Raw genomic sequence first — 26,891 nt, 5'->3', positions numbered from 1 at the left:
TCTACTTCATAGGGCATGAGATCAGTCAGTGAACAAGAGGAGAAGGCAGGGGGAATAGAGGTTGGCTCTAACGTAAAACAACCTGGCAGTAAGTGTTGTCAAGAAAAGAATGGGAGCCTGGCAGAGTCTTTTCCTTGAGGAGGTCTTTCAAGCTGGGTTGGGTTCTTGAATACCATCACAAGAGACAACAAACTCAGTGGACTTCTAAAATTCCTTCTTTCCTAATTTTTCGATATGATTGTTATATTCAGATCTGAAATATGTTGACCTTTGATCCCTATCATCACTATAATAAAAGCCTAGATTTTCTTTCTCACAAAGCATAATAATTCTAGAATTTTATATTTACAAAACAACCCAAAATCAGTTTAAAGACATGTTTATAAGATCTCAGAACAAACATTGGAGATAATCAGAGCTCAATGAGCTAAATGAAAGATGTAGACCGATTATCCCTTGCCCATCGTGTGGATGCAAGGGAAAATAAAACAAAACAAACAACCATAATTGGAATATTTATGTTTATTCTATAAAAGTGTAAACAGCAAAATATAAAGAATCAAAGAAAGACTTTGAGCAGCTGATGTTGGTACTTCAGAATCTCTACCCACAAAAGTTCATCTGTTATAGAAATTGCTTGGAGTTTCTCTGAGATGCTCTGTCCTTACACACTTGTGTGTGGTTTCCCAGGCATCAGCAAACTGGAAAAGGCTAAGAGAATGTGGCTAGAAGCTGCAGGCAGAAACAATAAATCTGATAGTCTGTCAAGGAGAAGAACAAGCAGAAAAGAGAACCTAACTGCATAACTTGGAAACACTATTTAGTGTTTGTCCCAATGTCAATAGACTTAGCTGCTGAGTGGCTAAACCAGTAGTAGTAAAAATATCGGGTCAAGACCCATGTTCTAACCATGTCCCTGCCAATAGCCAGCCCCACTCATTTCCATGGCTGACTTTCCCAGAAGGCCTGCCATGCCCTGGATTGCTGTGCTGGGTGTGGTGGCTACAGAATGAGTAAGATATGTTCAAGTAGGGCAGTCAGGAATGTGAAGTAAATAATTGCAGTACTGCGTTTTAGGTGCTGGACTTGAGGTGTGTGGAGGGTGTAGTAAGCCAAGGTAGTGGGCAAAGGTACAATGATTGGGCCTGAGGGATAAAAGGCTGCCCAGAAATGGTGGCAGTTCTCTTGCTCCCTAAAGCATTGGTGCGAGTCCCAGGTATACCAGATGGACTGTGTCTTCCACCAACCACTAAGTTCCAGAAGTGACAAACAACACAGACCATCAAAGGACTTGGGAGCAGTTAGGCAGGCCTGACTGATCAGCCAGAGAAAGCATAAGGGGTCCTGTGTACCCCACAGAGGAATTTAGACTTTATTCTACTGCGAAGAGGTGCATTTGAAGATATTTAAGAAGGGAAATGACCTGAGGATAATAACAGCTAACTAACGCTTCCAAAGCCCTTACCTGTGGGTCAGTATAATAACCTTGTGAGAGAGGTTCTGTTATAATCCCCATTTCACAGATGATGACATTGAGGCTCAGAGCATTTAAAGGCTAACTCAAGGGGCACCTGGGTGGCTCAGTGGGTTAAGGGCTCTGCCTTCGGCTCAGGTCATGATCCCAGGGTCCTGGGATTGAGCCCCAGGACCTCTGCTCTCTGCTCTGGGGGATCCTGCTTCCTCCTCTCTCTCTGCCTGCCTCTCTGCCTACTTGTGATCTCTGTCTGTCAAATAAATAAATAAAATCTTCAAAATTTTTAAATAAAATAAAGGCTAACTCAAGGTCAGATAGCTAGTAGGCAGAACCGAGATTTGAACCCAGGCAAAATAGCTCCAGAGTCCACGCTCTTAATCTCAGAGTTATCCAGTGCCACCTGTTGTTACTAATGCCTCCGGGAAATCTGTCCTGCTAGAGCATAGAGGGTAGATTGTAGTAGCACAGACTAGAGATAGAGAGGTTAGAAGACTTGGTGATAATCTTTGTGATAATTAAGGCAAAAGGTGGTGATAGGCAGTTACAACCATAGCAGGGAAGGAGGGAGGGAGCTGAGAAAGAGAGACCACAAGGAAGGAGGTGAGCCTAATCGATCTGAAGAAGACAACCACAGGCCTCAGCTTCCCCACGCATTATGTGAGTGTTCTGCTACTACCTCACAGGGCTCATCTTTGGATTTAAAGTACTGTATTAGTAGACATTTGTTGTTCATTCTTGCATTCAGCAAATATTTATTGAGTCACTTCCTTGGGCCAGGTACATTTCTAGGGATCAGGAGCAGAAAATGTCTCCTCCCTTCCTGGGATTTTATCTCACTGTAGAGAGAGACAATGCTCTGAGGAAAAATGACATAGGGAGGGAGGAGAGGAGTGCAGGAGAGGTTGCAATTTTAATCGAGTCATCGGAACTGGCTTTGCTGAATAAAGAAAAAATTGAGAAAACAATGTGTCCATCTGAGGGACGGACCCTTCAGCAAGAGGGCACAGGAAGGGTAAAGCTCCTGTGATGGGAGTGTTCCCTTGCTCACTTGAGGAATGGCACGGTGAGGAGAGGAGCTGGTACAGAGTGAGCAAGGAGGGGAATGTAAGAGGCCACTTCTGAGGGATCTTTGAGGCAAAGTTATAGCACCCTTGAAGCCATTGGACAACTTTGGCTTTCACCTGGAGTGAGAGAGGAAGAAGGCTTTGGAGGATTGAAATGAGTGATGTGGTCTAACTCAAGGGTGAAAATAACCAGTGTGACCAGTATATCGAGGAGGGTATTGAGAATAGAGTGAAGGAGGACGGGGACCCCAGGAGAAGACCACTTCGGAGGCTAAAACAGCAATATGGGCAAAAAAGCATCATGGCAGGACTGGGTTGTGGAGGTGCAGGTGGCGAGCAGTGGTTGGACTCCAGGACCATCTTGAAAGTACAGCTGACAGAATGTGGGGGTGGTGAGGGAAATGATGCGTCAAGGAAGAGCTCACTCATTTCATCCTGGGCACCTGGAGGAATGGACCCACCATTAAGAGAGAAAGGGAAAGTGACAGAGGAGCGCATTCTGAGGAGGGGACCGGGGCTGCCTAGGGATGTACTCAGTCTCAGGTGCTTTTGCAACCTCTCAGGGGAGCTGTGGACAGCACTTGGCAGGATGTACAGAGGGAAGGGGGAGGCTGTTATTATGCTTCTAACAGTGGTACAAGCCTTCCCAAAAAGAACCATGTTCCAAATCTTCTATTTAAAATAGAAAGGAGAGTTTTTAAGATGAAACATGAGTAGTAAGTTGAGATTTTCCCATCAAAAACATTTATATGTTTTGGTCTCTTAAAGGGTTAAGCTTCAGTTATCAGAATTCCTCCATCCCCAACAAATCCGGAAGGGCAAAACGTTACTGTCCTGACAGTAGCCATATGCAGCTCAGCTATTCTGAAGATCCCTCTGATTTAATTTCCAAAAGTGATCATTATTAGTCATATTTGGATACCCTATTTTTTTTAAAGTTGTGTCCACTCTACAAGGGCCAATATCACGCTCCTTTACAGTAAGGTCTGTTTTCACTCTGGTTGAGTGCAAGAGCTTCCCCTTTGGGCCACCAGAGTTTAACAGCCAGTTAGAGCTCCTCACACTTACATCTGTAGGCGATTCTCTGGCCAACCCAAGGGATCCAGACTTGGCAACACTCTAGGTGACCTTCTACACACGGTAGAAAAGAAAGTAAATTTTACTCTGTATCTGCAAGTGACTTTTGAAAACATCGGTACTGAGACCCAAGGAGGAATAATTCATGGGGAACTATCTAGAATGTAAATTTGGGTATAGTTCCTAGCTTTGGGATCCATATTTCTCTTCATCAGGCTTTGGGAAGTTGTAGTCTCTGCAGTCCTGATAAGCAGAATACAGCTGATTTACTAGAGAATGTACCGTATGTCCGTAGAAACCAAGCAAAACACTATTTCAGATTGTTCACATGCGGTTAAGTAAGAGACAGAAAACCCTGACTCATCACCGTTTGAGAGAAGAGCATAGTGCCTTCTTAGGTCTGAAAAAATCATCACACGTAGCTAGGAAGACAACAAGCTAAGGAGCATTAGCTGAATGTTTGGAAGGATTGTTCTAGTAGCGATACAGAAATTAATAAGACAAGATCCTTGCCCTAGGTAATAAACAATTTGGAATAAAAAAGGTTTCTCTATCCCTCGTTCCAAAACAGCCCCATGTTTAAATACTCTAGGTCTTAACTCAGTTTCTAGTTACAATGAATTCCACTGCCAAAATCCCAAAGCATTAATCCTATCAAGGCTAAAAGAAATGTAAGGGGCGCCTGGGTGGCTCAGTGGGTTAAGCCTCTGCATTCGGCTCAGGTCATGATCTCAGGGTCCTGGGATTGAGCCCCGCATCGGGCTCTCCGCTCAGCAGGGAGCCTGCTTCCCCCTCTCTCTCTGCCTGCCTCTCTGCCTACTTGTGATCTCTGTCAAATAAATAAATAAAATCTTAAAAAAAAAAAAAAAAAGAAATGTAAGACATGGCAAATCCTCAAGAAAAATTTTGGATCAGATTTTAAACTTGAAAAGGAATTTTTTTGTGTAGGGGTTTTCTTCAAAGTTAAAAACAGATCATACTCAAGTCAAAAAAAAGTGATACTCTCTTATACAATGAGAGTATAATAAGACTATTGGAAGAATTAAGGGTATGAATAATAAAAATGCATAAAGTAATTGGTCTTTCAGAAGAAAGCCGTTCATCAAAGGAAGCTGTATCTGTCCGTGTCTCTGTGCCCTAACTCTCTGTTAAAATGCACAGTGCAACCGGATCCACCCATTGGCCTCAACTGGACTTTACTGAACGTCAGTTTAACGGGGATTCATGCAGATATCCAAGTGAGATGGGAACCACCACCCAATGCAGATGTTCGGAAGGGATGGATAGTCCTGGAGTATGAGCTGCAGTACAAAGAAATAAACGAGTCCCAGTGGAAAATGGTAAGATGTCCTTACATATGACACTTAAAAATGCTTCGTCTTTTCTCTTTCTTTGTATCAACACCTCTCTCATATACCATTAGACTGCCTTTTGACCTCAGGCCACATGTTCGTGCTATAGACTCCGTATTTTCTTATTTGAGGAAAACAGGCATAATCAGACATAATCAGTAAAATATTATCTTGGGATTCCGTCCAACAGCAGATGCTTACATGGAGCTTCTGTGGGAGCCTAAGGAAGGAAAGGAAAACTATCTCCCCACTCATCCTCAGTGCCCTGTTTACTCTAGCCACTTAAGCTATCCTTGGGGATGTCGCTAAACGTGGAAAGAGTCATGATCAAGATCAACCGTGAGTTATGGCTAGATATTCTCCCACAATTTTTGTTGCTATACTTGCAAGACCCCCATTAATGCTAGTTCATAAGTGACTCCAGGAGGGAAACAGAGGAAGGGAGTTTGTCCCCTAGAGGTTTCAGAAGAATGTTTTGTTACATATGTCAGGGAAGAATCGAGCTAAGAGGTTTTTATGTAGGTGAGGAGCATGGTGGTGGTTGATCTCTGAACACCTTACCTCCTTGACAAATATATGGGAACTAGGCACTTAGATAGGTTCCACATGGCACACAGCTAGGAGAAAAACAGGATTATCTTGCTGCTCCCAATATAACTAATTCTAAATCAGTCTAATCACAAAGTCGTAACCCTGGCCAAGCCAAGTGGTTTCTGGCCAGTCAGCAGGTTTTGCCCTGTGGCCTGGCAAATTCATTCCCAGAATTTTGAGACACCAACGATTGTCTGTTCAGGGATCTGCTGGAGAAGAAGCCAGTTTTGTCATTAAAGTTAAGTTTGGAGCAGCTGTGAACATACCAGGCTTTGAGGTGCTGTTTCTAGCATCATTTTAATTTAGAGATCTGTTCCATTAACTTAAAAAAGCCCAGTTGGTTGTTGAGTCAAATAAGACTTTTTTTTTAAAGTTTTATTTATTTATTTGATGGAGAAAGAGAGTGGACATAGGGAGAGAAGCAGGCAGAGGCAGAAGAGGGAGAAGAAGGCTCCCCACCGAGCAGAGAGCCCAATGCAGGGCTCGATCCCAGGACCCTGAGATCATGACCTGAGCCAAAGGCAGATGCCCAACTGACTGAGCCACCCGGGCACCACTCAAATAAGACTCTTAATCTCAGAAAACAAACTGAGGGCTGCTGGAGTGGAGGAGGGAGGGAGGGAAGGATGGCTGGGTGGTGGACCTTGGGGAGGGTATGTGCTCTGATGAGCACTGTGAAATGTGTAAGCCTGATGAATCACAGACCTATACCCCTGAAACAAATAATACATTCTAAACTGCAGTGACCATCACCATGCTCACCACCCCCGTGCGCTTATGGTAATGGGGAGAAAGCCAGCCCCACATAAGAATGGTCTTGATGAAGCTGCACATTTTATTAATGTTATTAAATCTCAACCTTTGATGACCTAGCTTTTTAGTATCCTGGGTGACGCATGTCAGGGACGCATAAGGCACTTCTGCAGGGTACTGAGCTGCCCACGGTTGTCTTAGCAAGACACTCAGATGGCTGAGTTGCCAGTGAACCGGCCGCTTTTTTGCACGGGACACCATTTTATCTCGAAAGAACAACTGATAAACTAATAGATGGTTATTCATAGTGAAGTTGGCAAAGACTTGGCAAACATATCTTAAAAAAGAATGAGGTGGGCTTATCAGTCCAAGAAAAACAGTCAACAGTAGTTGTTACCAATGAAACTTGAGCTTTCAAAGGAAAATTTGAGTTTGGGAAGACTTGCATCAGATCTCCAGCGGTGAGCTTGAGAGCTTTCCAAGTCCTTGAAGACTTTTCCTGACGAGATGGATGGTGATATGAGCTAGAGTGATTTTTTTATATTGTATAATAAAACATGTGAACATTTAGAAAATTTACATAACTCAAAGATCCAGTATTTTTCACTGTGTCATTTCCAAATGAGTAATACGTGATGTAACCAAAGTCATGAGTGGGGAAATGATCCATCCAAAGTGCTAGGTGGAAAGGTGGAATGACCGCTTTGATTGGGCTCAGCCGAAAGCAGTGTTCCCACCATAGATACAGATCTCAACCCAGTGAAAAAGACAAATAACTTTTCAGTATTAGTATGAAAACAGTCTTGACCTTGCAGACTCCCTGAAAGGGTCTCAGGGACCCTCAGGGGTTCCGCAAGTTCACACTCTGAGAACTGCTCTCTGGAGCACCTTGCCGTGCCTTACACATAGTAGGTATTTCAATATCTAGTTGCTGAATAAACATTTGACTGAAACTTGAGGTTATGAAGTCTTTTTTAAAAAATTAAAATAGAACGTATTAAATAATGGAGATTACTTGAAAATAAAATCTTAAGAAGAAGAAGAAGAAGAGCCACAATTATTTGAAAAGGCTATTAAAATATCCCATTTTGGGGTCCCTTTGGTGACCTAGCTTTTTAGTATCCTGGGTGACGCATGTCAGGGACGCATAAGGCACTTCTGCAGGGTACTGAGCTGCCTACGGTTGTCTTAGCAAGACACTCAGATGACTGAGTTGCCAGCGAACCGGCCGCTTTTTTGCACGGGACACCATTTTATCTCGAAAGAACAACGGGTGGTTCAGTCAGTTAAGCATCTGCCTTCAGCTCGGGTCATGATCCCAGTGTCCTGGGATGGAGCCCCGCGTTGCCTCCCTGCTCTGCTGGGGTTTGTTTCTCCCTCTCCCTCTGCCTGCTGCTACCCCTGCTAGTACTCGCTGTCTCTGTCAAATAAATGAACAAAACCTTTAAAATAAATAAATAATAAAATAAAATATCCCACTTTTTCTTCACTATGTATCTGTGTGAGACCAGATCCTATTCCATGCACGTCAACCAAAACAACACAACAGATGTAACGCAAATTTAATAGAGAAGCAGATGTGGCTCATGTTTCTCATAGCCTATTCCTCGCCTTGTCTTCTCGCAAGACTTTCAGGATCAAACGATTCCTAGCCAAGAAACAAAAGCAGAATCATCCCATACCCTGGTGGATTTGGACGAAAATTGGTAAAATCGGAGAAGAACCAAGCTGTGTCTCTAAGGGATCGCGCACATGAGACGGCTCCCGTATTTCTGCAGTGTTCCTATCCTGTTACTCTGTAAACATCTCTGCTACCTGAACAATAGGCATGTTTTATCAGGGAAATGATTTTTCTCTGTTACTATTCTTCTGCTGCAGTAGGTTGATTCAGTAATAAATACGTGCAACCCTTTGTTAGGAAACAAACAAACAAACACAGAAGCAGATGCAAAACTACAGCCATCTGGTATTAAGCCAGCCATTAAAGAGACCGGTCCAAGTGTAAAAATGCAAAACAGTGTCCATCTCCTCACAAAATTCTATGTGGTTTTGGAGAATACACTCATTTTTTTAAAAAATCAATTTAATATTATTTTAATTTTAAAATTTCTGTTTCAGTTTCTAAGTGGTCAATAGTGATAAACATAACCCAAATAAACCAAAATCTTTGCGCTTCTCAGTAATTTTGGGGGGTGTAAAGGAGTCCCGAAACGAAAAGTTTGATGGTCTAGGGAAGGCAAGGATGTGAATCCAAACGTCAGCATTGATAGATTTACTGATGATAGCTTCAACCCTGAAAATGCAGTGATCTAGCTGTGTTTCAGCTGATGCACGGGTACGAAGCTCGTACCTGAGCCGGGTCCCTGGGAGCATGGGACTTAGTCGTTGGCCATTCAGGTCTGCATCCCAGCTTGGCTTTGTCGCATTTTTTATCGCCTCCCTGCTGAAGCTCATTAGATCTTCCAAAGGGGTCAGTTAACTTCTACTTCACTTAACTTTTATAAGTGAAGTTACATCCTCTTGGCGTTTCTTACAACGGTCTCAGACAGAGTTGTCGTGAACACCGAGAGTTCATCTGTAAGCATTGACCTCTGCTGAAGAAATTTGCACTCTAATAGGTTTATGAGCACCAGTGCCATAAGCTTAAAGAACAAGTGAGGTTCATAAGTGGAGGGGGGAAAGTTACTGTTTGTTGCTTCTTTTTTTTTTTAAGATTTTATTTATTTATGTATTTGTCAGAGAGAGAGAGAGCACGCGTGCACAAGCAGGCAGAGGCAGAGAGAGAAGCAGGCTCCCCATTGAGCAAGGAGCCCAATGTGGGACTCAGTCCCAGGACCCTAGGATCATGACCTGAGCCAAAGGCAGTGGCTTAACCAACTGAGCCACCCAGGTGTCCCTACTGTCTGTTGCTTCTAATCGGAATCCAAGTTACCACTGAAAATGTAGAATTTTATATCACTGTGCCTTTTTTTAAAATTAAATGCATTTGGAATATAAAAGTGATACTAGTGATGATATAGTTGTTCCCAGCTATTTACCTGCTAAATCAAGTTAAGAATGTATTGGGGTTTTTGGGGGTTTTTTTGTTTGTTTTTTTGTTTTGTTTTGTTTTAAAGAGAGACAGATCACAAGTAGAGCAGCAGGCAGAGAGAGAAGGAGAAGCAGGCTCCCCGCCAAGCAGAGAGCCCGTATGCGGGGCTCGATCCCAGGACCCTGAGATCATGACCCGAGCGGAAGGCAGAGGCTTAACCCACTGAGCCACCCAGGCGCCCCTGTATGGTTTTTTGGAGAAATAATGGGTGACAAAGAACTGTCCACATTGTATGGGCCATCTCCCGAGCACCCACTCTATACCCGTATTGTGCTGGGCTTTCGAAATGCAAAGATAATGAAAGCACTGTTTGCTCCAGGGAATCTGCAGTGTAATATAGAAATTTGCACAGTGTAATACAAGTATAAGAAGTAATCTGAGATGTGACTGTCTCTCAGGACGGAGAAGGAAAAAGTGCCAAGAGCGACATCTTAGAATATCAACAGTCCTTGCGCTGAGTGTTGGCTGAAGGAGACCACCCTCAAAGGCAGGTGGCAGAGTTCAGTGTTGGCAGTAGGGGCCATGTAAATGAAATCAGGTTTAGTGTGGCTGCTTTGAAGGGTTGAGGGAAGATAAAGAGGGGGGCAGAGATCAAATCACTCTTTTTGGTTTTGTTATTAATGAAATCTGTAATGAAATAATATTGTTTATAATAACAGAAATTAGGGCTTCAAAACTGGACACCTGTGTTTTAAAAAATATTTAGGGAATGCTTTAAAATACCATCTTAGGCATGCAAATATAACGTGTTAAGAAGCTTCAGGGGCACTTGGGTGGTGTAGTTGGTTACACGGTGACTCTGGGTTTCGGCTAAGGTCATGATCTCAGGGTTGTGAGATCAAGCCCCACATCGGGCTCCATGCTCAGCCCAGAGTCTGCTTGGGTTTCTCTCTCCCTCTGCCCCGCCACGCCCCCCCCAACATGAGCTCGCTCATGCACACGCTCACACTCTCTCTCTAAAATCAATAAATAGGGATGCCTGGGTGGCTCACTGGTTAAGCCTCTGTCTTCAACTCAAGTCATGGTCTCAGGGTCCTGGGATCGAGCCCCACATCAGGTTCTCTAGGGACATTTCTTTGCAAATTTTGAATAGCAGTCCATTTGAGGTAACTTTAAGCCCTCTAGAATAAGCAGAATGGGTATGTAGTTGCTTCTAATAGAATAATATAGACAATTATGGTTTTTCTAAGACCCTTTCCAACTCTGTGATCTTCTGAATGACTACCCAGAATTTCCGAAGAACAAACTGTGCATGTGTGTGTATATGTGACTATGATTTGTTTTGGTGTGGCAATATGGTTTTTTTTTTCCTGTTCTTACGTCTTTGTACAAAATTATAATATTCCAAAGGGTAAGCACCGTAGCCATAATTTTCATTATAGTTCCACCATGCTCCATAATAATTCTATTATGCTTTGATTGTATATAGAATATCTGACAGCCTAGTACAAAGATACAGCTACATTTCTTTAAACAAGTCTGTTATATCTTTGGGTTTATACCAAAATAACTTTGAGGACTGTGATCCATATAACAGAATGTTTCTTTACAAAGTTATTTGCCTTGAGCTTCCTTTAAGTAGCAAACTCCTCCAATGAGTCTTATTTTTTTTCCTGATATAACCTTTAATTCTGAATTTGTTGGCGCTTCAAGAAAAGAGCTTTGCCCATAATTCGTTGTGCCCTGAACTTACGACACCAACTTGCATTTGGCCAATTAGGAACATGGCCAAATTGCATTCTTCTTGGGTCTCTTCAGTTAATAAATGGCACTTAACTGATGCTTTCTTTCATATAATCTTTAACAAGAACTCCTAAGTTGCATTGATTATGCCCTAAGAGATGAGAGACCGATGATTAATTCAGGTGAGCACCTCTGAGAAGATTTGTCAGCTTCCTGTCCTGCTCTAGCCAGATTTTCTGGAAAACCTTGGGAAATGACTGGAATTCCCCACCAATCTGAGACTGCAGATGAGTTTTCACAACATTAACTGGGAAAAACAAGATTCCCAATGTGGTGCCCAGCAGACCTCCACAGACAAAATCATTGTCCAAATGAGTGCTCTGAGTCATGGCAGTAGGCAGATGCTCCTTAATGGGACCTTGAAAGCCAAAGAAAAGGACACTGCTGAATCTATTAGGGAAAAGAACAGGTACCAAGCCTCGATAATACTCTCTCATTCCATGGCATCTGAGTGCCTTAAAAGCCTGGTACGTGTTTATAAATTTGTCATGATGCTTGCAGTCTTGAAGCAATGTCTGACTTCTTTTCAGTGGAGTAAAAATTGCTTCTGTTGTCCCTGAAAGGACTGCAGCCACACTAGGGGTTGTTGACTCAGGGGTACAGATGTGCTTTCGGAGAAAGCAAGATAAGTCCTCCGTCAGACCAACCTAAGTGCCAATGTGGTGGTCTTCTGCATCAGTGGGGGAAGGATTTGTCGGTACAAGTTTCAAAAGCCCTCCCTCCACAACCGAAGCACCGGGTCCCGGGCTTTGATTCCATACAGCTGCTGCTGAAAGAGCAACTTCCACATGGGAAATGTGATTGTGGCATTGTTGAAAGCCACACAGTGGCCGCACAAGTAATGTGTCATTTCACCAACATTTGCAATAGGAGGTGACAGATCTTGTTTTGAAGGTATTAGGATGGGTGGCCTTCTTTTCAGGAGCTTCTGAATCCACCATGTGGCTCAAGAGCTTTCTACTTCATGAAGGATATTTCTGACATGTAACACCATCTGGGACTGGTGTTTGGAGGGATGGTAGTTTTTTGATAACTCACTCACCGTCTTCCATTGTTACTGGTCTATTAGGTTCTTCTGTGGTCAGTTTTGATACTGGATTTGCTGAAATATCCAGGCTCTATGACAGTCTTGACACAGACAGAAAAATAGAATAGCCAACGGCAGCCATCTTTCTGCTCGATCATGCCATTGCGGCAGCTGCGCAGGTGCTGACCGTGACCAACACCCAACAACCACCCCCCCACCAAAAGTGCATTTTAAAATATCTACTTTACAGAATTCATTTTGAATATAAATGTAGAAACTGCTTAGTAGAGTTTATTGTGTCAAGTTGTTGTCTCACTAACCCATCAGTTTTATATTTTGTCTTGAAAGATGGACCCTGTACTGTCAACATCAGTTCCCGTTTACTCGTTGAGGTTGGATAAAGAATATGAAGTGCGTGTGAGATCCAGACAACGAAATTCTGAAAAGTACGGCGAGTTCAGTGAGGCGCTCTATGTAGCACTTCCTCAGATGAGTCCATTTGCATGTGAAGAAGGTAAACGATTTAAAATGGCAGCTGACATGGCTTTTGTCTATTAATAGAGTAATACATTGCCTACGTTTCAGGGTGTTCAAATATCAGGGTGAGAGACCTCAAGTTCACTCTTTTTAACAGATACTGTTCGTTACAAAAATGGGAGGAGAACTTAGTCTGTGATGATTCGATTCAGGGGATGTCCGGGGGTAGGTGTAAGTTAGAGAGGGGAAGATGCACTAAGACGTCAATGGGGTGATCTCTGGATGTCAGAATTTCAGATAAGTCTTTTCTTCATACTTTTCTATATTTCTAAAGATTTCTATAATGAATTTGTTTTGCATTGATAGTCTAAAAAATTGCTTTTCAAATGCATAGTGTAGAAATAGTGGATCCATATGAATGGGTAGCTATGTGACATCGAAGGCAAAGCCTAATACCATGTCAGTGTAGCTAGTCAATGGCAGCCGCTCTGGTTTTAGAAAGTTTAGGTATGGCTTTTACCTGGAGACAGGCTTATTAAGTCGCATGCTAGTTATGTGCCAGAATGACATGGAACATTTGAAGATCCAGGGCACCTGGGTGGCTTAGTGGATTAAGCCTCTGCCTTCGGCTCAGGTCATGATCTCAGGGTCCTGGGATCGAGCCCCGCATTGGGCTCTCTGCTTGGCGGGAGGCCTGCTTCCTCCTCTCTCTCTGCCTGCTTGTGATCTCTGTCTGTCAAATAAATAAATAAAATCTTTTAAAAAAAAAAAGAAGAAGAAGAAGAAGAACCTATATAAGAAAAATACAAAGATAATTCAAGTTCAAAGAAATGAGGATCTATGAATTCAGAATAAAAGAATTAGAACTTTAGACACAGAAAGAAGTCTGCTTAACCATGAACGGTAGGTGTATAAAGTGATCCCTCCCACATGGGAATTAGCCGTAGCGCCTCTGCAGTGAAGCTCTGTCTGAATTGCTGAGGCCTGCTGACGAAATCACAAGCTGTAGAGAAACTGAACTGCTATTTCTGTATTGATGCTACAGGTAGAACTCATGATACTAGAGAGCACTTAAATGAAAATGCCTGTAGCACTGGTTTTTCTAAGTTTTAGTTAACAGTCTTGATCTTTTAAACCGTATTTAATATAATGAAATTCTGATTTAAAAAGTACACCTGCGGGACACCCAGGTGGCTCAGTCAGTTAAGCATATGCCTTCGGCTCAGGTGTGATCCCGGGATCCTGGGATCGAGCCCATGTCGGGCTCCCTGCTCAGTGAGGAGTCTGCTTCTCCCTCTCCTCTGCCCCTCCCCTGCTTGTGCTCTCTCGCTCTCTCTCAAATAAATAAATAAAATCTTTTAAAAAATAATAATAAAATTTAAAAAGTAAAAAGTACATTTGCCACACACCCTTGAAGTTTATTGTGATGCCATTTAGTTCAATTAAGCATAGATCTCTTAACTGATTCTTCCTTCCACGTTGAAAGAAAAGGGAAGTTCTAGCTTGTTATGTTCCCGAATATGTTACTGATATAAAAACTTACAGATATCACAAGATACTAAATGGCATTCTCTCCTCCACTAATTCTTTATAATAACCATCATATCTCCCTTAGGGATTTTAATAACTGAATAAGAAAATAAAAATAACAAAGGAATATTACAACATAAAATCCTACTTTTAATAAAGCAACATTAAAGTCAATTCGACCTGTCTTTTCGTGTAAAGCAGATAACCCTGAGGTGGAGTGAAGGGAGCCTTCCTACACTGTTGTTGGGAAGGTAAATTGGAGCAGCCACTTGGGAACACAGTATGGAGTCTTAAGAAGAGAGTATTAAAATATAGAGTGTTAAAAATTGAAATATCGGGGTGCCTGGGTGGCTCAGTGCCTTTGACTCAGGTTGTGATCCCAGGGTCCTGGGGTCGAGCCCCGCATCAGGCTCTCTGCTCAGCAGGGAGCCTGCTTCCACCTCTCTCTCTCTCTGCCTGCCTCTCTGCCTACTTGTGATCTCTCTCTCTCTGTGTCAAATAAATAAATAAAATCTTTTTTTAAAAAAATTGAAATACCATATAATCCAGTAACTCCACTACTGGGTATTTACCCAATGAAAACACCAGTTTTATTCATTCACCTACTAGTGGACATTTAGGCTGCTTCTGTTATCTTAGCTATTATAAATAATGCTGCAGTGAGCATGAGAGATAGATAGGTAGATCGATCGATCATGTCTTCATCCGTTATGGTATATTAGCCGTAATGAGGATGAAAGCTCACTATTCACAACAACACAGATGAAGCTAGAGGGTATGATGCTAAGTGAAATAAGTAGGACAGAGAAAGACACATACCCTGTGATTTCATTTGTATGTGTAATCTAAAAAAACAAAATAAAATGAACAACAAAGCAAAGCAGAAACAGACTCATAAATACAGAATACAAACTCGTGGTCGCCAGAGGAGAGGACATGTGGGAGGTTAGGTGAAACAGATGAAGGGGATTAAGAGGTGCAGACTTCCAGTTACAAAATGAATAAGTCACAGGGATGAAAAGTGCAACGTAGGGAACGTAGGCAGCAATATTGCAATAGCGTTGTACGGTGACAGGTGGTAACTACAGTTATCATGGTTAAGCGCTGAATAATGTATAAAATTGTTGAATCACCTGTTGTACACTTGAAACTAATAGAACATTGTATATCAACTTTATTTCAGTTAAAAAGTGGAGAACACTGGGAACCTACTGCAGGTAGCTGGTAGCCACTTGGTCTTAAGAAATGAAATTGAAGTTTTATGAACAAATTCCCCCAATTCTGCTACCAAGTAGAAGATGAGAGCCCCTGTAGTGATCTTCCTCTATCAAAGGATATTTTGTAATCTGCAAAATATGTCTGCATGTCTAAGAAGTTTCGGTCTTGATTCAAAAATAGAAGCTTTGCCCCCATCTTTTTGATGGATTCTTAGTCTGGAGGGTAAAAAAATATTACCATACGTAAGATAGATGATTGATAGATAGATAATAGATAATAGATAGATAGATAGATAGATAGATGGATGAATGGATAGATAGAAGGGAAGGAAGGGAGGGAGGGAGGAAGAGAGGAAGGGAGGGAGGAAAGAAGACCAGAGGGGAGGGAAGTGGAAAGGAGGGAAGCAGAGGGGAGGGGAAAGGAGGGAAGGGGAGGGAGGGAAGAAGGAAGGAAGGAATAGCAGAGGGGAGGGGATGGGAAAGGAGGGAAGGGGAGGAGAGAGAGGAGGGAAGGGGAAAGGGGGTAGGAGAGAGAGGAGGAGGGAAGGGAAATGGAGGGGGGGAGGAAGCAGGGAAGGAAAGAAGGATAAACCAAAGAAAGGATAAACAGCATGTCTTTCTAGATCTGAAGCCACTAACGATACACCCTGAACACATAAGGTGCTTAAAACAGTTGTTGTGGACTTTTTATATAAACATGAATTGTGCTTAAACTGTTTGCTTCTTCTTCATTTTGATTTTTTTTAATATGTGAAAAGATTTAAAGAAGTGAAGAAAGATACCCTTGAAACAGCAGATACTCCTACATCATTACATTCTGTTTTAGTGGTTGTCAAGAGAAATCACTGACTTTACTAGATGATTATAAATTAAGAAATATTTTTATGTGAAAAAGAAAAGTAAAATGTAAACATTGACTATTCCTAATTCTATGAGTGAGATAATATTCTTTTGTGTTTCAGATTTCCAGTTTCCATGGTTCTTAATTATTATCTTTGGAATATTTGGGCTAACGATGATATTATTTTTATTCATATTTTCTAAACAGCAAAGGTAGGTGTGAAAAAGTCTATTTAGATGTTTTTGCCAGTGTTTGGATTTCCCAATGTGTTTCCATTTGGTTATTTGATATTTCTTTTTAAAATCATGGGTGAAAATTTTAATTAATGCAGTAAAATATTATCACTATTTACACATTGCCACTTTGTTGTGTTCATCATCAAGAATCGCTGGGGGGGCGCCTGGGTGGCTCAGTGGGTTAAAGCCTCTGCTTTCGGCTCGGGTCATGATCCCAGGATCCTGGGATCGAGTCCCGCATCGGGCTCTCTGCTCGGCAGGGAGCCTGCTTCCTCCTCTCTCTCTCTGCCTGCCTCTCTGCCTACTTGTGATCTCTGTCTGACAAATAAAATAAATAAAATCTTTAAAAAAAAAAAAAAAAAGAATCACTGGGTGTCTGTTCTACCTGGGAAAATGCATAGGACAAGGAGGCTGAGGTTAGTGGCCACACATCTTGTGATCGGCTCCTCCTTAACAGGACTGTCATCTCAGAGCTGCCCCTTGATCTGTTCCAAGTCCTGAACGAGCTGGCCCATTCATTCTAGGACAACGGAGTGACACTGAACCTTCAGCTAAGTTTAACACAGTCCTATTGGACAAGCAAATGTTAGTGGCAAACGAAAGCCACCTAAATAATTCAATCAAATAAAACCATTTTAGACTTCATATAATGGAGTTTTCGAATAAACCCAGGTTTTATTGAAATTATTAAATTTAATTAAATTATTACAAATTACCCATATTTGTAAACACAGCTAAAATGCTTTCTAAATTTGAAGAGATTGTGTTCTGTATTCTCTTGGTATCCCGACTCAGGTCCCAGTCATTATTCTGATACTGCTGTTTGATCTTGTTTGAGTCTCTTAACCTCTCTGGGCTGCATGTTCTCATGGGTAATAAAAGCATGTTGGACTGTAGGACCCTTAAATTTCCCTTGAGCTGTAGAACTATCACTGTTTTTCTTCCTGAAAGAAATTCCACACAGACTACAGGAAATTATAATACAAAATACAGGAAAAATATCGGAGAAGTTATTAGTACCAATTGCAAATTTTCTTACATTTAGAGTATTTTTTAAGTCCCATGGGTTCATCCTGCCCCTTCTTCTAGAATGAGGATGACTAACACTCCCAGTTTGCCTGGAACTTTTCCTGGTTTGAACACTGAAAGTTCTGTGCCTTGGAAAACCTCCCAGTTGCAGACTAACCAAGATGGTGGGTCACCATACCTAGAACTGAAGACACTTTCTCCAGCTGAAGCGTAGAGGCATCTGCAAATCAAAACAGTATCTATGTGAATACATTGCAAAAGCTTTTTAATTGGAGTTGCATCTCCAGTTCTATAATGTACACCAGTGGGAAAGCAAAATTCATTCTGCAGAATTCCATTTTGCATCTAGCTTTTTAGCAACATTTCTTTTATAAGCACAAGTATTATAAAGCAAGACAAATACAGTTTTCAGTTGTCTGGGGAAAAAATAATAAATACATTTATAGAATCTTAAGTAATTTATATATTTATGTAATGCCAACCACAAAGGAGGCAGATTATTCTGTTGATTAATTTGCATGTATTGATACGTACAGTTGATGGGCTAATTTACATGTAACTACAGTAGATATGCCCACTATATATATATGAAGTAATTTACTCCTAACATTAGCTGTCAATTTTGAGTCATTGTGAAGGCCATGTAAATTTGTTATGTTAATTATATTAGCCAACAAGATTTCAAAGAAAAAATAATTTGCTCAACAAAGAGAATTTTGAAAATATATTAACCTTTGTACAAAAGTGTGTTCCCTAAGAATAATGAAGTTCTAAACTTTGACGCTTAGAATTACCAAATTGTAAAATTGCTCTGAAATCTTTACTGTACTCTCAAATTTCCTATACTAAATTTTCTATAGAAAAGAATTAGTTTTGTTCTTTCATTCGCCCCTAAAAACCCTTGTTGTGGTCTCCATTTCTGTGTTCCAATGAAAGTAGGAAATGGGAGAAGACAGTTGTCAGCAGGTGCGGAAAGAACATGAAGTTCTGATCATTAAAATGATACCCCAAAGAACGAGGTACTTAATGTCAGCCTTCCCTGGAATGTTAGGGAGCGAAAGGGCTTCAGGTCCTGCCTGTTATTGGAAGTGTTGAGTCCATGCCACTTTTCCCTTTCCAGATCATTAACAAGATTTATAATGTAATTTGGATTTGAATAAAAATGTTAGAAGAGTCACAGAGTTTCATGCCAGTTTATCCGTACTGTGTTGTCAGTTGTTCCCACCGTACGGTTCACCCAGCCTTTGAGCTGTTACTAATCAGGAGAGAAAGAACTGGATTGGCCTTAAACAGAAGCGCCACACTGGTCACCCAAAAGCCGGACTCAGCCTGCAGATCCTCATGTGTCGTTGCTTTGTGTTACGTGGATTTGCTACAAAATGTTCACATGCTAGGGAATTTACACACAAAAATCCAGATTTCCAGGGGGTCTTTATCAACTGAAAGATCTGGTGAAACTCGGTTGATATTCCTGAATGGCAACCTATGCTGAAGCAGAAGACCAGCCATTCCCTTCCGGAAGGGCCTGTGTTCTCCATCACCGTTCCCACTGCCCTCTGACCTCACCCCAGGCCTCCTTCATTCATTTGCATGACCTGCTTGGGCCCTAAAGGCCACAGTGTCCGTCACCTTGGCATGAAGCCAGCCATCACGCCCGGATAGCTAGCATGTGCACCATCCTGGGCAAAAAATGAAAGGCACACGTAACAAAGTCAAGCATCATGTTCAGGAATCTTTGCTTCCTGTCATTAAAATTGTGTTGCATTTTTCTGTGTTTTTGACATTTAAAGTATTCATTGAGAGACACACGGCAGGATAACACAGCAGGATGACAGAAGGCAAAGGGCCTAGGTTTTGGAGTTAGGTACTTTGGATTTGGGCCTCAGCTGTGCCAAGAAATAGCATATGATTTAAATACATTTCTTAAATCTCTAAATCTTTCCATAGATAATGTTAACTGCCTCCCTAGTAGTTATAAGAATTAAATAAAATGTTTAGTGTGTGGTTGACAAACTTGTGTTATAAAGGGCCAGAGAGTACATTTTTAGGCTTCTGGGGCCATGCAGTCTCAGTTACAACTCCTCAGCTCTGCCATCATGGCATGAGAGCAGTCATAACAATGTGTAGACAATGTGAATGTGACTGTGTTCCAATAAAACTTTATTTACAAATACAGAGAGCAGACCTGATTTGGCCTTCAGGCCATTCTTTGCCAGTCCACAGGTTAGTGCCAAATATATCTTATGCAGTCTGGTTTATCAGAGGCATTCAAAAAAATAGTAGCAGTTATTATTAATAATTTGTATTTTTCCTGTATCTTCTGTTCATTGGTACAAATTTGATTTAACACTTGCCCTGCTAAGTAAACCTAGTAGAAGCCATTTACAGCAACATAAAAAACAGAATTTGGCTTTTTCCTTGGTTAGGTAAAAAGGCAGATGGAAATATTCAGAGCGTGGGTTCCCTATTGAATAGACTTGACTGTCCATTCACATTTAGTGGAATATCATCAGCTAATGTCCCAAAAGCAGTTTATCATCCCTGCCCAATGGTGGCATCTCTGACTTACAGGGTTTTTTTAAAATAATAAATGAGTTGACTAGAATTGCTAATCTCCAAGCTTTTTTTCCCAGAGCTGCAATGTTAATTTTAAGACATAAATTCTAGTTAACGCTATTAACGAACTACATAAATGAGGTGTTCAGATTTATTCAGGAAATGTTTATTGAGCACCTTCTATGTGCCAGGAATTGTGCTAGGATACAGTAAAGTGCAAGGCAGGCAGAATAGACATTGAAATGAATTATGGTCAAAAAATAATTTGAAGGGGTTCCTGGGTGGCTCAGTCAATTAAGCGTCTGCCTTGGGCTTAGGTCATGATCCCAGGGTTCTGGGATGGAGCCCCAAATCAGACTCTGTGCAGCAGGGAATCTATTTCCCCCCCCTGCCTGATGCTCCCCGGCTTGTGCTTGTTTGCTCACTGTCAAATAAAGAAATAAAATCTTTAAAAATAATAATTTAACTATTTAGAACAGAACATTTAAGTGCATCATAGAATTGGATATATAGATCCATATTGATCAGTTAGAGATAGTTCAAATTTAGTCTTTCCCAACTGTAATGAACCCTGCAATGACACCTGGTTTCTGAGATCATTTTAAATAATTTTATAATTAATGTGAGCCACGCAGTGCAAACTTAGCTCAGTCCATCCTTTTTTGAGGGTGCAAATAATTTTGATTCCATGTGTATTGGCTCTTCTTTCTTTTTCTTTTCTTTCTACCTCTTCTCTGCAAATTACTGATGAGATGTACATTAAAATTACCATCCTTATAGATGAAATGGAAATTGGCCTTCAATGGAATCGAATTTCTCATTCACAAATACTAATGGTGGCTCTCAATAAAGACAAAAGGGGGAAAAATATTTTAGGAAACCATGTTTTATTTAAATTGGCTTCATGGGAGGGCTTTTCTGTTGATTTTTGTTCTTTTTTTTCTTCTATAGTTTTTCCTCATCATTTACTACTCAATATTTTCTTTCTCATATTCTGCATGTGTGGAGCACCAGAAAATTTGGAATAAGTAATACTGCCACCAACATTTTATTCCTATCTTTTGATGTAAGAGAATGTATAATTCTATAGATATGTCAAACCAAAATTTCATTTGTTTTCAAGGATTAAGATGCTGATTCTTCCCCCTGTTCCAGTTCCAAAGATTAAAGGAATTGATCCAGATCTCCTCAAGGTACTTAGTAGATTATCTAAGTGACAAAGACCATTGTCTTTTGTTGAGAGCTTTTGCAAGCTCTATGTATCATGTTTCATTTTTAACCCCTCTGGAGAAAAATGTTCCCAAATAACAGATCTTAAAATCATAAGAAAGTCTTACATATTTAAAAGTTCTACACGAATGTGTTTCTCATTATATGGTTTTGTTACTATTGTTCTTATCATAACCATAATTTCAGTCTGAGTGTTATTTGTCAAATCCTTTCATCATTGAGAGTTTCTTTTCATAGATCTCATTTTCTTTCTGTTTCCTAGGAAGGAAAATTAGAAGAGGTGAACACAATCTTAGCCATTCATGACAACTATAAACCTGAATTCTACAACGATGACTCTTGGGTTGAATTCATTGAGCTGGATATTGATGACCCAGAAGAAAAGACTGAAGGATCAGACACAGTCAGACTTCTCAACAATGACCATGAGAAGTCACTAAACATCCTTGGGGCAAAGGATGATGATTCTGGACGTACCAGCTGTTATGAACCTGACCTTCTGGAGACTGACTTCAATGCCAGTGACGTATGTGACAGTACTTCAGAGGTTGCTCAGCCACAGAGGTTAAAAGGGGAAGATCTCTTGTGCCTTGACCAGAATAGTCAAAATAACTCACCCTCTGCTGATACTGCCCCTACCACTCAGCAGCCCAGTGTTATCCTGGCAAAGGAAGACAAACCAAGACCACGTCTTATCAGTGGAACTGAGTCAACTCATCAAGCTGCCCATCCTCAGCTGAGCAATCCGAGTTCACTGGCGAACATCGACTTTTATGCCCAGGTAAGCGACATTACTCCAGCCGGGAGTGTGGTCCTTTCCCCAGGCCAAAAGAATAAGGCAGGGATGTCCCCATGTGACAGTCCTCCGGAAGTGGTCTCACTCTGCCAAGCGAACTTCATCATGGACAGTGCCTACTTCAGCGAGGCAGATGCCAAAAAGTGCATCACTGTGGCCCCTCACGTCGAGGCTGAATCACGTGCAGACCCCAGCTTTAACCAGGAAGACATTTACATCACCACAGAAAGCCTTACCACTACCGCTGGCCAGTCTGGGACAGCAGAGCAGGCTCCGAGCTCGGAGAGGCCGGTCCCGGACTACACCTCCATTCACATCGTGCAGTCTCCTCGGGGCCTCGTGCTCAATGCCACGGCCTTGCCCTTGCCTGACAAGGAGTTTCTCTCATCATGCGGCTACGTGAGCACAGACCAACTGAACAAAATCATGCCGTAGCCTTTCTCGGGTTTCCCACAAGGTCCGTATTTAATGGTTAAGAGTTGGCTAGGGCTTGAGTGCTTAAACCAAAACAATGTTTAAACCTTTTCGGGGGGGATAGGGGAGTGGATTCTAAATGCCTTTTCCTGAAATGTTGAAACATGATATTAAAAAAGAGAAGAAGGCCTAATGAAATCGATATTCCTATTGTGAATTGTAAATATTTTTAAAGAACTGTCTCAAAGACTGTTTAGTGGCGGTGATTGTCTTGTTAATGTGGGTGTTAATTTTGTGATACTAAGCATAGAATGGCTGTTTTTAATGTATAGTGAATCATGCTTTTTGAAAAAGCGAAAAATCAGGTGGCTTTTGCAGTTCAGGAAAATGGAATGCAAATCAGAGCACAGGCTAATTTTTTTTAAGTAATTGGGAACTAAAATTATAGGTAAGAAGGCAAAAAAAATAGTTTGGATATGTGAAACATTTATTTTGACATAAAATTTATAAAGGTATTTTTAATAATTTACACTTCAAGCATGGCTATTTTCTATCACACGATACACTGTGTACTGTAGTTCATGCCGACCCCTGGAAAGAATGTAGCGACTACAGTCGAAAGCTAGTTTACTCCTTTGGTAAGTACACCTAAAGAAAAACAAATAAGCAAGTTAGTTTTTTACCAGGCCCTTTTTATACCTCCCCAAGCCCCTTAAACAGTTCTGAAATGATTGTAGTTACCTGCATTACTGGAACAGGCTCATCTTATTTAAATTTTTTTAAAACTATTTGTTAGTAGAGAAAACTTAAAGACAGAGGCACCAGTCAAACCAAAACAGGCAGACAAAAAAACTCTTTCTTGCCCAAATTTTGGTTCCTGTCAGAAAGCTCCATACTAGGAGAAGTGGGAAGGTAAGCCAGGCCCTCGGGCCAGGCTGCTTGGGCGCTCCGGCTGCACGTGGAGGGAGTTTTGGGGGCAGACAGATCGTGAAGGGTAGGCCCCGGAACCTCTATTGTAGCATCTCTTCAGACAGGACTTGATTTTGTTACATGGTTACAGAAGAAGGGAATAAAGTACAAGAAGCATTTTGTAAGTTGAAGCAGGTGGATGCGAAGTTAAACCAGATCATGGAATAAAAATTTTGAGAAAGAAGTTTTTGTTTCACAGCCAATAGCCAGACATAGACCCGCTCTTCCTGGTAACAAGAAACAGACGGAATGAGATTTTAAATCCCCACTGAGAAGTCAGAAATTTCTTAAACCCATAGCGGAAACGTTCTTCCTCACCAAACCCTTTCTTGGGTTTATTTGAAGTAGCAAACAAAGAAGTTTCCTCATTTTTTATTTCCCCTCTGAGTGGCTTGGCCTCAAAGCGGGTAGTCAGAAGGAAAAGAAGGGGCCTGAAGTAAGGTATAAATTATTGTTCAGTCCCTTAGTAATCTCAGCACCATTCGTAGGAGCTTCGGGATCGCTCCCCAAAAGGTTTGTCAAAGGAGAAGAATCTCATCTCACTGAAGAATGCTTCTCACTTTAAGTTTGGTTTTGTTTTCTTTTTTTTTTTTTTTACATTTAATGAAACTTTAAAGTTAGCTGTAACTTAAATAGTATTTGCCATTTAGCTCAGACCTTTTTAGGAAACAGGCTTAATGGTTGGTAATTTTAAATTCCCTCTTTCTTGCAGGAAGGACAGTGAAAAGCTAGAACTGGGTGTTCCAAGTTCAACATGTTACTTTGTAATAGGTGTTTAATAGGTTTTCTGCTACCTTGCTGCTATGGTTTTCTCTAAGAGCTACGTAATTTAGTTTCATATACAATTTCATCGGTGTAGAACCTAATTCAACTTAAAACTGTGTGCTTGGGAAAACTATCTTACTATTTCACAATAGGCTGACAACAATTTCTATAGCCAAAAATAGCTAAATACCTCAATCAGTCTCAGAATGTCATTTTGGTACTTTGCTGGCCACACAAGCCATTATTCACTAGTATGACTAGTTGTGTCCTGCAGTTTATATTTAACTTTCCTTATGTCTGTGGATTTTTTTTCCTTCAAAGTTTAATAAATTTATTTTCTTGGATTCGTCGTGGCATGCTCCTATCGTCAAACACCCACATGAAAAGCTCCTTCAACCAGACTGCAGACTCCTCGGTTCTTCTCACTGAAAGGGGTGCTTAGCACGATTGGCTTGAACACACTGGCAGTGGATGTGGGGATTTTTACTATGTGCTGGCAGCTCCCTACCTCTCTTTTTTGAGGAAACAGGAGCCCAGCTCAAAAATATGATTCTGGCTTGCCTGGACTGTGCCTTCTTCCCAGGCTGCAACACCCCACCAGCAGAGGCTCTTAGAACCATGCTTTGGGTGCGTCATAGCTTGCGTGACATGGGGAGTGGGGGCCATGAGGAGGAAAACATCTTAAGCACTTTTTTTTTTTTTAAGATTTTATTTATTTATTTGACAGAGAGAGAGAAAATCACATGTAGGCAGAGAGAGGGGGAAAGTAGGCTCCCTGCTGAGCAGAGAGCCCAATGCGTGGCTCGATCCCAGAACCCTGAGATCATGACCCAAGCCAAAGGTAGAGGCTTAACCCACTGAGCCACCCAGGCGCCCCTTGAGCACTGTCTTTAAGCGACATTTCTAGCTGGAGCCTGTTGCCTGGGAGGAGGGAAAGCAGCTCCTCCTATACCAGCACACATGAGCACAAGTCGGTCTGTCAGACTAGATGCTTGTCATCGTGGGGAGCACATAAGTCAGGCCTGTGTGGGGAGGCAAGGCAGATGGGTTGTGTAGGAGCCTGAGGGAGCGGGAAAGCCATGAAGCAGATTCCTCCTCAGAAGACAGGCTCCAGGTGAGTAACCTAATAAATTGCAGTCTCTGTGCAGGCACTGGGTCCTGAAGAGTGAGTCTGGAACGGCATCGAGAAGCCCACAGAACAATTATTTATTACTGCGGCAAGTTGAGTGCAGACTGCCTCAACTCTTCATTTACACTAGAGGGTTTACATTCAATACGGAAATAAAAGTTCTCTACCGGTCGTGTCTGCCCTTTGAACAACTATTACCTCAAAGAACCAGGGGTGAAGCCTGAGGATTTCCTACTTCCTTATTTGGAGATATGGTTTAGAACATCATCTCCTATCACGAAGGTATTGGAACACGCACTGCCTTAACATTTACAAGCAAAAGCTCACCACTTGAAGCACCCAACATTGATTTCTTACATACGCTCTACAGAAGTCAGCCTTGTGATGTTACAGGCTTATCATTCACATGACGTGCTTTGAGGTGTCAGGAGGGAAGTTGGCGGAAGTCCTGTTTACTTCCCTTGGATTGAAAGAGTTCAGCCCTTTCTGTGACAGAAGGTTAGTGACATGTTGAAGATGACTACACATGTGTTTCTGTGTGTAAACTTCTAAGTGGTTCTACTAAGACATCCTAACACTGAAGTCTATTCACATGTTATGGAATTTACATATTTACATAGTTGTACGCCAAAATACTAAAAGTTTATGTTCTCTGTGTAGGCTAAGAAATAGGGGGGAAATTGCACATTACTTAAATCTAAATGCTTTAGCTTAGAATCCAAGATTCTACATAATTTGCTCAGTCTTCTTTGCTAGCTTAATATGGAAAGGCTGTGTATAAAGGGTACAGCTTCTGAGTAAGAATTTGACCTTTGGTTTCAGCTCTGTCCTTCTGGAAATCTAGTAACAGTATTATGCCAACTATATTAACGTAGGCAATTACCATCTGCCTATGCCTCTTTCTGCACCCGAGAAGTTTCCAATTAACCAAACCTGCCTGTCAGAATTTTCCTCATCCTTCATGGCCCGGCTCAGGTGCCGCCTTCATGCAACCCCCAGTTCTTTTCAGTGTAAATGAACATGCCCCGCTCTAGACCATTTTCAGTGGTGTTTATAACAGTCTGGTCATTAGTTCAACTAACAACCATGTAAGATGGATTTACCAACGTGTCTTCTGGGGCATAACTGTTCTCTGAAATGTTCTTATATGAATAATTCTGTGGTCACGTAAGTTTGGAAAACATTTCCTACTACACTTGTGTCTGGGAGAGCCAGTGTGCCTCTTGACGTTGTAAAGCTTCTACAGCACACACGCACAGACACACACACCTGTTTAAATTTAACACATAATTTCCTACTTTATTTAAGAGCAAAAAATACAATGGTGAAAGAATACCAGTTATTGTATCTATTAACATTTGGGAAAAGCTGCTCTGAGAATTTGTAGACCTAACATGAAATAAAGTTATAATGACTTTCAGATGATTTCTGAACAAAGCATCTTTATGTGATACCATTAAACTTACTTTCTCCATAAAAACATCTTAAGTAAAAAGCAAAGCAGCCATCTCTCTGAAGTAACCACAGATT

The 26,891-nt window shown here is 41.3% G+C and overlaps 1 protein-coding gene and 1 pseudogene across 1 annotated transcript in view; one reads left to right on the top strand and one right to left on the bottom strand.

Annotated features, from left to right (window-relative positions):
• The window catches only part of LOC111140951 (growth hormone receptor), a 273,022-nt gene extending 250,261 nt beyond the window's left edge, over nucleotides 1–22,761 (top strand). The window contains exons 6-10 of the mRNA XM_022493224.1: nucleotides 4,777–4,955; nucleotides 12,521–12,686; nucleotides 16,359–16,449; nucleotides 21,182–21,251; nucleotides 21,551–22,761. Coding sequence (XP_022348932.1) covers nucleotides 4,777–4,955; nucleotides 12,521–12,686; nucleotides 16,359–16,449; nucleotides 21,182–21,251; nucleotides 21,551–22,519 — 1,475 coding nt within the window. The 3' untranslated portion in view covers nucleotides 22,520–22,761. The remainder of the gene's footprint in view (nucleotides 1–4,776; nucleotides 4,956–12,520; nucleotides 12,687–16,358; nucleotides 16,450–21,181; nucleotides 21,252–21,550) is intronic.
• On the bottom strand, nucleotides 11,192–12,098 carry LOC111140952 (annotated as a pseudogene).
• Nucleotides 22,762–26,891: the final 4,130 nt, after the last annotated feature.

The sequence above is a fragment of the Enhydra lutris genome, unplaced genomic scaffold (assembly GCF_002288905.1).
Source record: "Enhydra lutris kenyoni isolate GAN:26980312 unplaced genomic scaffold, ASM228890v2 scaffoldscaffold5, whole genome shotgun sequence".
Taxonomy (NCBI): Eukaryota; Metazoa; Chordata; class Mammalia; order Carnivora; family Mustelidae; genus Enhydra; species Enhydra lutris.
Note: the sequence above shows the minus strand (reverse complement) of the source record. Positions and strands in the feature narration are given on the sequence as shown.